The sequence below is a fragment of the Delphinus delphis genome, chromosome 1 (genome assembly GCF_949987515.2).
Source record: "Delphinus delphis chromosome 1, mDelDel1.2, whole genome shotgun sequence".
Taxonomy (NCBI): Eukaryota; Metazoa; Chordata; class Mammalia; order Artiodactyla; family Delphinidae; genus Delphinus; species Delphinus delphis.
This window is the reverse complement of record NC_082683.1, coordinates 25,674,582-25,685,394: the sequence shown is the minus strand read 5'-3', so window position 1 is coordinate 25,685,394 and position 10,813 is coordinate 25,674,582. Positions and strand designations below refer to the sequence as shown.

Below are 10,813 nucleotides of genomic sequence, written 5' to 3'. Positions count from 1 at the left end.
TGAGTCAGAGCACCCTCTTCTCAGCCCCATGGCAAACGCTGAGCACCTACTGTCTGCACCCCAGCACCTACGGAGCACTCTATAGTCACCCCCATCCCTACTAGGATTGCTCCCCTCTGCTCACTCCTGTCCCAGCCTGCAAGGCCTCGGGTCTGGGGCTGGGGAGGGGAGAGGGGTGGGGACCCCCAGGCGCGGGAGGGCAGGTCAGCTTTGGGGCGGGTGCGATGGGAGCCCAGAGGAGAGTCTCCGTGGTACTTGTCCTCCCTCTCCCTCGGGAAAGGGCAGCGGTGGCGGCCGGGTCAGGGCTGCGCGGCGGGGAGAGAGGCTGCGTGCGAGCCTGGGGCTGAGCACAGTGGGGCACGGAGAACCCCGCTCGGGCTCCGGCACAGGCGAGAGGGTGGCAGCGCGGGTCGGCGAAGCCCCGCGGGCCGGGTTATCGGGGGTGGGGGCGGCGAGGGGGCGCCCTCCGCCCCTCACCCCGCCCCCGCGCCTCTCCCCGCAGCGGGGGCGCCCCGCCCCTCGGGCGCCCGACGTGGACGCGGCCGCCGCCGCCGCCGCCGCGCGGGAGTCGCTGTCCGCGGAGCCGACATGCAGGCGGCGCGGGGCGGCACGGGGCGGCCGGGCCGGGCGGGCCGCGGGCCGGTGCGCCAGCGCGAGCGGCTGCCGCACGCCGGAGCCGCCGCCATGCACCCCGGGCCGCCCCGCGCCGCGCTCCGCCTGTGGCTGGGCTGCGTCTGCCTCGCGCTGGTGCAGGCGGGTAAGGGGGTCCGGGCGCGGGGCGCGGGCGGGCATCCTCGGGTCCCTTGCTTGCTCCCTGGGGACCCCGTCTCAGGCCCGCTCACTGCTCCCCTCGCCCCACGCCCCAGCCCCTTTCCTGCCTGCTTGACCCCCAGACCCGACCTCCAGCTCTCAAACCCCTTCCCACCACCACTGCCCTGGGATCCACGGTCTTGGGATTCCCCAGCCCCCTCATCCCATTGCCCTGACCCCAGGCCTTTCCTTCAGGAGCCCTAGCTCCTTTCTCTGGCCCAGGGAGCAGCTGAGGACACCGGTCCCCCCACCTTGGGCCTCCCTCCTTGACCCAAAGCCCTGCAGGCCAACTCTGCAGGTCGAGCGGGATGGGGTCCCACTGTGTGAGGGGGATGGGGACCGGCACCCGAGGGCACGGGGACAGGTGGGGTGGACCCCGAGCCTGGAGTCTGGCCTGCCCCCTGGGGCCTGGCCTCCTCCTCACCCCGCCCCTCCTGACGCCCTGTCCCTGTCCCTTCTGGCTGCTGCCACCTTGCTCATCTCTCCTCCGACCCAGCTCTCCTTGGCTGCTCAGTGCTGTCTCCCTGCTTCTGTCCTGTGTCTGTCTCTGATACCCCACTTGTCTGTTCTCTGGTTCTGTGTCTGCTGCCCCTGTCTGTGACCCTCTGTCTCTCTCTGCCTCCACGTCTGTCTTTGTCTCCCCAGGCCCCAGACCTATGAGGTGAGGGGTAAGGCTCAGGCTTAGGTCTTCTTCCCCTTTAAGCGCCTGCCTCTTGGGGGATACAGAAGCTGTGTGAGTCCGCTGCCCCTCTCCTAGAAAGTTCTTCCTTCCCTGACCCCCACCATCCTCATCACCCTCCTCTCATCTGGTCCCCTTTGTCCTCTCCTCCCATCCAAGAGGCCCTACCCTGTTCTCTTGACTCCACTGAGGGGCCGTGCTCTGAGTGACCCCATCTTCCTCTGCCGCCTTCCCACCTGCCTCTTGGGGCTGGAGGGGTGTGGAGAAGAGGCCTTTCCCCAGGCTTCATCCTGCCTGGGTCTCCACAGTACTGGGGCTTCTTTTCTTGGTCCTCACTCCCATCCCAGGGCTCACCCAGCTAGGCTCTTCTCGACCTCTGGGTCTTTCTCCTTCCCTCAAGGTCACTCACTTGACAGTGCAGTTCTGTAGAAAGAGCACTGGACTGGGGAGCCTTCTGATTGCTTTGCACCAGACTAACCTTGAGCTCCTGCAGCCCGGCCACCTATGTCTCCTCCATGCCTGTCTCCTCACCTCTCATTCCTCCTCCTTTAGACCTGGCCCTGGCCCGGGCTCATCAATTTTAGCTTGAAACCTAGTGGGGCCAGTTGTGGCCAGCAGGGGTTCCCACCCTGTTTACAAGGAGCCTGGGGCCTCTCAGGCCTGGCTCTTCAACCACTAAGGAACTGAGACCCAGGTGCCAATCCCACTGGAAGGCCTGGGTTTCTTCCTTCCCACCTCATGGCCATTCCCAGGTTATCTTGTCATACTGACGGGACCATGGGCCTGGGCCTCACGACAGGGGGTGCTCAGGCTCAGGTGCCTCCCCACCCCCAGATAGCCCCTCGGCCCCAGTGAATGTCACCGTCAGGCACCTCAAGGCCAACTCTGCAGTGGTGAGCTGGGACGTCCTGGAGGATGAGGTCGTCATTGGATTTGCCATCTCTCAGCAGGTAACCCTTGAGGGTCCCTGGGAGGGAAGAACACATCAAGATAGAAGTGGTGGACGGGGGAGGAAGGGGTGCTGAAAGAGAAAGGAAAAAGGAACGAGGAGCAAGAGAGATGGCCAGAAAGCTGCACACGTGGCTGGGAAGGGAGGCCCCAGAAGGGAATCCTTTGGTTGGAATCTGGGAATTAAGGGCATGATTTTGATCTTAAACAGATCTGAGTTTAGGACCTTGCTCCAGTTCTTGCTAGTTGTATGGCCTTGGGCAATTTCCCTAACTTCTGTGAACCTGTCTCCTTACCTGTAAAATGAAGATATCAATACCTACCTGCAGAGGTGATGGGATGCTTGAGTCAGATTGTGGATGTCCGGGGTTTAACATGGTAGCCAGGTGAGGCCTTATCACCGCCGGAGAGGTGGACAGACGTGGGGTGGGGGCCTGGGCACTGAAACCTGGGGCCCGGCTTTTGCTCCACAGAAGAAGGACGTGCGGATGCTGCGCTTCATCCAGGAGGTGAACACCACCACCCGCTCGTGCGCGCTCTGGGACCTGGAGGAGGACACCGAGTACATCGTGCACGTGCAGGCCATCTCCATTCAGGGCCAGAGTCCGGCGAGCGAGCCCGTGCTCTTTAAGACGCCACGGGAGGCTGAGAAGATGGCCTCGAAGAACAAAGGCAGGCCCGGGCCACCGTTAGCAAGGGAGGGGGTGCGGGGAGGGGCGGTCAGGGCTAGCGCGGCGGGCGGCTGGAGGAGAGCGTGAGCCCCCCATCCTCCCCCAGCCCCTGCTGCCTAGCCAAGCAGCCCCTGAGAGAGGGAGGCCCACTCTGGTCCCCCAAGCTATGGGATACAAACTTTCAGCTCTGGATTAAGTCTAGTCGGTGCCACCCAAGTAGCCATCAGCATGTTCTAGAATCTCTTTTTGTTAGGTGTGTGGGCACCTGTAGAAATAAGCCCTTAATATTTTGCACTTGGCCCTAGAAATGTGGCTGGCAGGGGCCCAGGGAGTCCTGGAGCTATAGTGTCTCTCTCCACACAGATGAGGTGACCATGAAGGAGATGGGGAGGAACCAACAGCTGCGGACGGGCGAGGTGCTGATCATCGTCGTGGTCCTGTTCATGTGGGCCGGTGAGTCTGGCCCCAAGCCCTTCTTCACTTCACCTCGGGGAAGTGGAGGACCCTCACCAGACCCTTTACTCACAGAAACGAAGGGTGAGGGGCTTGGAGGCAGTGAGAGGACTTAGGAGCCTAAGTTCTGCTCTGGGGGCCAGATCAGATCCCTTCTCTAACTGACCTCTCACCAAAAAAATAGCAGTTCAGTAGCTGCCTCGTAGGATTATATGAGTGAGTGCCCTCCCTAATGAATGGCCAAAGCCCCTGGCCTTCCAGCCCTGGCTGCAGCAGCCTCTCCGTATTCTTCCGGGTTGCTGTGCCTCCAGGTGCTTCAGGCCTGGGCAGCTCAGGCTTGGGACACCCTCTTAACCCACTCATCCTTCTTGACACAACTCGGAGACCGCCTGCGTGAAACCTCCCCAACCCATCCATTAGAATGTTCTCCTGCCTCGATGCTCCCGCGGCACCCTGTGTGCTCCTCTCTAAATTTAGCCCTTCTTAGCTAAGTTAGTTGGGTTCCTGTCTTTCTCTTTTCCCACTTGTCTGTGAGCTCCCTGGGGATAAAGACCATCACCTTTGTACTCAACTCAACCAGAATTTACTGAACAGCCACTCCATTCCAGAGAGTAGTGCTACAGTCGTGACTAAGAAGAGCCATATGCTTGTAAGAAGTCTGGGAGACGCCAGGCCCGTACTTAACAATAATTCAACGTGATGGGTGCTCTAATAGCACCATGTATGGGAGCAGAGGACGGGGAATGAATTAATTCTGGGGCTAGGAGTAGAAATCAAGAAAAACACAGAGAGGAGGTAAATGGGGATTGAGCTTTGAAGGATGAGTAGGAGTTCACCAGGCAGCCAAAAAAGGAAGGGTATTCTGGGCATGGTGTGTTCAAGAAGGAAGTTAAGCTCAGTCTGACTCTGCAGCTGCGACCCAAGAGAGAAGATAGAAAGTGAGGGGTAAAGGATGTTGAGGCTGTCAAGTGGACTGGAGTCCTTCTTGAGGGAATTAAACACCATGTCGAAGTTATATGAGCATCGTGGTTGAGAGGACAGCCTCTGTTTTAGAAGCATATGGAAAAATAGGTTCCGTAGACACAAAGAAAAGCAGACACTTGAAAAAAAAAAAGCTGGAAAAACAAAGGATTGTACAAAAGGGGAGGTTTGCTTATGGCGCATTATTAGTCTTGGCACAGACAGTATTCACATCATTGTAACAATATAGAATAGTGAATTAACTCGAAATTGTGAGGTAATTCTGCTAGGATGATGAGGAAGGTAGTAGAGGGAGTGGTTAGGCTCTATATGCCATGGTGGGACGTCAACAGATAATCTCTAAAACAGATCAGGTAATAGCACTATAGAGTTTCCTGTTGCCTAGTGGTTAGGATTCTGGGCTTTCACTGCTGTGGCCCGGGTTCAATCCCTGGTCGGGGAACTAAGATCCTGCGAGCCGTGTGGCGCAGACAGAAAAGAAATAGCGCTATAAATCAAGTATAGAGGTAAAAATGGGGAAAACACCTACGAGAGTTGGAGGTGCCTTAATACTATAGGACTTGCAAAAAATATTAGTTTGATAGCGATAAACATTTAGGAGAGTGCAGGCCCTGGAGTGCACACCCCCATTCCACCGTGTGACCTTGAGTGAGTTATCTAAGCTCTTCATCACTGCCCTCCCTCGTAACCTGGGGATGGTAATAACCAGTGCTCTCAGAGAGCTATGAGGGCTCAGTGAGATGGAATGTCAGGGCCCAGCACAGGGCCTGGCACATGCTAGACAAATGCTATTGTTTCTCTTTGCCCTAAAGGAAAGGGGAGCCCTCTGAGGTTTAAAAGAAGGAAAGGGAGGAGACACGATCAGAAGCATGTTGTAAGAAGATCAGCCCAGCAGCAGTGAAGGGGCTGGTGGGGAAGGGGACAGGTGGACACAGAAGCCAGAGGCCAGAGGCAGCCTCTTGCAGTAGTACTGGGCTCCAGATGGTGAGAGGCCATCTGGAGCCCGGTACCCACAGGAGCTCAGCCTGGTCTAGTGGGCATGAAGTGGAGGGGCAAGGACTGGGGCTCTGGCCTCTGACTGCTCTCCTTTGTCCCCTGCAGGCGTCATCGCCCTCTTCTGCCGCCAGTATGACATTATCAAGGACAATGAACCCAATAACAACAAGGAAAAAACCAAGAGCGCATCAGAAACCAGCACACCAGAGCACCAAAGTGGGGGCCTTCTCCGCAGCAAGGTGAGGGCAAAACCTGGGCCTGGATGGGGGCCCCGTGGCTGGCACCCTGGTAGTCCCTGGGCTGCAGAAGGGGTCAGCTTGGGGACTACCAATGGGGCCTGGCATGGCTGCAGCTGGACAGAGCCAAGCTTGGCCGCTGCCCGTGTGACACAGGGGACACTGCAAATTGATTTTGGATCCTCTCCTTTTGCAGGGTGCCAGGAGCCAGTAGGGGTTTAAAAAGAGGGCAGTGAGTGGGGAGGGCAGAGCTCCCAGTAGGTGCGGGACAGCAAGAGTAGGGGTTCTGGGCTCATTCATGCTCCTGCTGTGCTGTATGACCTTGGGCATGTACTTCACCTCTTTGTACCTTCATTTCCTCTTCTGTAAAACAGATATGAAAACCTTTTCAGTGCTTGCTTTGAGCAGCTCAGAAGAGAGACATAGAGAACGGAAGAGAATCTCATGGTTCTGACGATGATTATCCAACAAACAAACATCTGGCTCTCTCTACATTTCCTCCTTCCTCCATCTCCTTACACCCTCTGGCTTACTGTCCTCTCTCTTGGCTTCTCTCTGGCACTCTCCTGAAGCCTCTTATTAATCCACCATCTCCAGAAGCACCTCAGCAATGTCAGTGGCTGAGGCTACGCTCAGAGGCAGATCTGCAGGATGTGAGAGAACCAGCCAGCGGGATGCTCGGCTAGGGCCCCGGACCCAGTCCTGGCCACTCAGCTGAGTGAAGCTGAAGGCTGGGTTTGAGAGGCAGAGAGATAAGACATCCAGGCAGGGCTCATCCTTTCCTTCCACCTGAGAACAAGAGCCTGGCTTTTAGGCTGCAGCCCTGCTGCTCCCTTCCTTCTGGTGTCTTCTCCCTGTTTCCATCCTTGCAAGAAGTCTGTTCAATTTAGCCCTGGCCGCTTCTCTCATTTTTTTTTCCTCCCAGTTTCCAAACAAGCCCTCGGTGAACATCATCGAAGCATGACTGCCTGTCTGCAGGGAGAAGGATTTCATTTTTCTTCTCTGCTGGTCCCCAGGTCCATGGGCACAGGGAGAAAGAGGACTACCATGGGGGGAGGCACAGCTAGCTGCACAGTTCTCCCTCTGCCCCCCCATCCTAGTCTGGTGAAGAAGGCTGAACTGCAAACCCCAATTCTGCAAAAAATAAGCCACAAAACTAAAAGGCCTGGCCCTGTCCTGGAAAAGGCAAAGCTGCGTGAGACACAGCCGTCTTTCTGCCTCCTCGCCTCTCCTGGACTGGCTTCCTCTTTGAGAAAATGCACAAAGCTCCTGGGAGATGACAAGCACCTAGACTGACAGAAGCTGTGTCTTTCAGGGAAGCTGTGGGGCTGCCTGCCGGGCAGGGGCCTGGCGGCCATCAAGCCTTTGCTGGATCCAGCCATCAGGGACTTGTTTGTGGCGCGATGCACAACTTTGCGAGTGTGTAAGATGTTATCTGTTCTCTTTTGGAAAACACAACCGAAGGGCTTCACTCCAGAGGGCAGAGGGATTCCCCGAGCTGGTTGCCTGTGTCCTTTGTCTTCTTTGGCCCTTATTTTGACTGTAAGATCATCAGTCTGGGGTCTGAAGGAGACAAAGTGGGAAAGAGACCTGGAAGGTACTGGCCCCATTTCTTTAGGAAAAATCTCTTGGAGTTGCAACAGTGCTGGCTTGCACAACTGAAAAGGTACATCCACCTGGGACAACCTGGGGGCTGCTAAATCACCCCCTCTGGGGTGGACGCTGCTGGAAGGCGGGCCCGAGCCATTCACCATGGACAGTCAGAGCAGTCCTGACCTCTGGGGTCTCCATATCTTGCCATCTCATCCAGGGTTCGTGAAAGCTACCCAGGGTCCTCATGTCCTTCCCTAGAGCCTGAGTGGTGTGAGGTGACAGGTCTCTCCCTCCACTGCCTCTTTCTGGTTTAAAAAACAAATGGTGCTTGCTAAGGAAGGCAGATCCTTCCCTAGGACTGACAAGTTGCGGCTGCTGAATGCCTGCATAGGAAGAGACGGACCTCTGCGTCTTCCATTCGTGGCTAAGGACGACAGTGTGGGCGACTGCGCTTGGCACAAGCCTGGCACGCAGTCGGCGCCCAGTGAGTACCTGCTGAACTGAATGAGAAGCGCGGTGACCCCCAAGCCAGAGAGCTGAAAGCCATTCCCCAGTGACCGCCCCTGCTTTGCGGTCTACAAGAGCTCTCGGGGCTGGGGCAGCTGCCACTCTGCTTTGCCCGAGTGTGGAGCACAGAGAGGGAGGAGAGACAGGGTGAAAGGCAGATGTCAGCAACACTAAGGGCTTCCTCATGGGAGGGCATGAGGCTCCACTCATTGTCTTGTGACTTCCATCCCTGCTGAATGGGGCTGCAAGGCCAAGGCTCCTTAGGGGAGAGGTCCTTACCTCTGATCCAGTTAGAGCAATAACCACTTTTTAAATGTAAAATAAAAAGACATATGAAAAGGCACATCCTCGTCTTCTGGTAAATGCCCAAGTGTTGCCCTCTTTTTCTGGCAGTTGGCAGCAAATCAGGACGTGTGGAGGAGGGAGTCAGTTCTCTCCATTTTGGCCTGCAGCTTCTTAGGGACAAGCCTGGCAGCCAAGCTGGAGTTGGAAGGGAAATCTCTAACAGATGGGGGTGCACGTGTAAGAGGAGAAAATAGTTGCTCTATCATCCCATTACTGAGCCCCCCCCCCCCCCAAAACCGAGCTTGGGCTGCCTCACCGCATAGGTATGCAGGCTGGAGCTCAGTTTTTAAAACAAAGGGTTTTCCCCTCTGGATAGGGTTGGTGCTTTTCCTGGCCAAAGGGAATGCAGTCCTGCTTCTCCCAGCATGAAGGGGAAGTAAAGCGGGACTGCAGAAGCTGCCTGCTGCAGCTCAGGATTCACAGCATGCTGTTCGGGGATGTTAAAGGAACATCACTCTGATCCCGCAGCAGGCTGAAAGGTAGAGGAATGATGCCATTAGCCAATGAGCAAACCAGTAAATGGGGCACCTTGAACATTTCTGTCCAGAGCCGGGAGGAGCTTAGGAAATGTCAGGTGAGTGGGGCTTAGGGTAGGCTGTTCTGGAAGGTTCTGAGAGCAGAGGGGAGCAGGTCTTACAGGCTGGGTGGGAGAGTGGGTAATCGATTAGCACGCAGAACTGCCAGCCAAACCTCAGAGAGGTACTTCCCAGGTCCTCTGTGCCTGTTTAGTGCCAGATGATGGAGAAACTCCAAGTCAGCATCAGGTATAAACAGCTGTCAGTGGGGTCCAGGGAGTGCCGCTAATGGGAGTTTGCTGTCTTTACCTTATCTGTGCCTGTAGCACATCATCTTAGGGAATGAGGGGAGTGGAGTGAACAACACGCCTCATTAAACACCATTCCCTTTAATCACCTCCCTAAACCCCCAAGTTCTACAACTGAACTCTTCCCGAATCAACTAGTGACACAGTGGAAGCCTACGGCTGTGACTTGGGCTGTGGTCCTTTCTTCACCCCTCACTTAGATCTGCAGATTCCCCACAGCTTGGGAAGGGCTCAGGCAAGTTGTCTGAGACTGAGAGACCTGCCCTGCAAGACCACAGCAGGTCTGTGGGAGGAACGGTGGACTGAGGCAGGAGACCCTCAGGCCAGTTACTTCTCTGATGGGGCCCTGGGCTCCTTATCTGTCAAAAACCAAGGGGTAAGAACAGAGGATTCCCAGACCCCACCCACCACCTAGAGTAGGAGCCAAAGGGTTTCCTTATGGGACAGGAGACAGACCCCGGGGTCTACGGAAAGGAAGGAGGACTGGTGTTTCTATGAGGCACGAGTCTTTCCTCTCTCCAGTCGTCCCCTCAACCCCAGCTTTTCAGCGTAGGCCTCCTTTCGAACCCACTTGTATGATCTCTAGTTCAACCCTTTACAGAAATATTTAACATCTCACCACCCCAGTCACGTAATGTTTCAGACTTCTACTTTCTCACCCTCTATAAACCTATTTGACAGATTTTGGATTTTGCTTTTAAAAAGTAGCCTCCAAGAACAAAATGCTTTTGTAAATGGGACACCCCACCCCCCAAGCTCCATCGGTACAATACTCCCAAACCCTCAAATGTTATTTGAAGCCGAATTGAAGGAGATCTTTGTATACAAATAATTCCTTAGTGATACAGCATTTCAGGACTAGATGGCTTTAAAGGTTGTCCAAAAGATTACATTCCACCGCTTCCCAATGGGTGCTGGGAGGGTCAGATTTTTCTGTCTGTGGCATGTTCCAGTTGTCATAGGGGGAAGACAGGTGGGGAGGAGTGACAGGGCGGGAGCTTTTAATTAAGGAATTCCACCGTTGGCCAGTTGATACTTCCTGTGACAAGTGGACATTTTTTTCCTGACAGGTGCTCTGGCCTACAAAACAAGCATACCCTAGAATCAGCTTAGGAATAATTGTTTTCTCTTAGAAAAGCAGGAAACTCTGCTTTCTAGTTTTAGGTGGTTGGGACTTTTTCTTCCCGTAAAAGTTCACAACAGGCTGTTTAGAGAATGAGCTTTTAGAGAAGGTCCATTTCTCCTCCTCCTCACTTCTCCACAACATAAAACGAACTGAGGGTAAAGGATGCCACCAGCTCAGAGAATCCAGCCTAGTCTCTGAAACCTTTGAGGCCTACAATAACACATTGCTAAAAAGGAAATAAGCAATTACTGGACAAAGGAACACCTACACCTGAGAGGACAAAATGGATATGTGTATGTATAGGTCAAGGGACCCTCGGATTCAGACAAGAATATTAAACAGCTGAGTATTTAGAAAATTTATATTGAGGCTTTCACCTGGACTGTAGGCTACATGTTAAAAACTTACAGGACAGGGCTTCCCTGGTGGCGCAGTGGTTGAGAGTCCGCCTGCCGATGCAGGGGACACGGGTTCGTGCCCTGGTCTGGGAGGGTCCCACATGCCGCGGAGCCGCTGGGCCCGTGAGCCATGGCCGCTGAGCCTGCGCGTCCGGAGCCTGTGCCCCGCAAAGGGAGAGGCCACAAAAGTGAGAGGCCCGCGTACCGCAAAAAAACCCCACAAAACTTACAGGACAGCAGGACAGAG

At 55.3% G+C, this 10,813-nt stretch overlaps 1 protein-coding gene across 3 annotated transcripts; it reads left to right on the top strand.

Annotated features, from left to right (window-relative positions):
• The first annotated feature begins 663 nt into the window (after positions 1-663).
• Positions 664-8,210, top strand: FNDC5 (fibronectin type III domain containing 5). Of its 3 annotated transcripts, none has more exons than XM_060003459.1 (6): positions 664-757; positions 2,324-2,439; positions 2,911-3,109; positions 3,472-3,561; positions 5,644-5,777; positions 6,700-8,210. In XM_060003459.1, the coding sequence occupies exons 1-6, from the start codon at positions 685-687 to the stop codon at positions 6,736-6,738; spliced, it is 651 nt and encodes a 216-aa protein (XP_059859442.1). In that variant the 5' UTR covers positions 664-684; the 3' UTR covers positions 6,739-8,210. The 3 variants fall into 3 exon arrangements, with proteins under 3 accessions (XP_059859442.1, XP_059859447.1, XP_059859438.1); XM_060003464.1 differs by having other exon boundaries at positions 6,149-8,210; XM_060003455.1 differs by lacking the exon at positions 6,700-8,210 and having other exon boundaries at positions 5,644-5,996.
• Positions 8,211-10,813: the final 2,603 nt, after the last annotated feature.

Excerpts from the sequence above, each read along its gene's own strand:
- FNDC5 (XM_060003455.1), top strand. The coding sequence starts at position 685 with ATGCACCCCGGGCCGCCCCGCGCCGCGCTCCGCCTGTGGCTGGGCTGC. Across the intron at positions 758-2,323 it reads CCTCGCGCTGGTGCAGGCGG|ATAGCCCCTCGGCCCCAGTG; the intron begins GTAAGGGGGTCC and ends CCCCACCCCCAG. Across the intron at positions 2,440-2,910 it reads GATTTGCCATCTCTCAGCAG|AAGAAGGACGTGCGGATGCT; the intron begins GTAACCCTTGAG and ends TTTGCTCCACAG.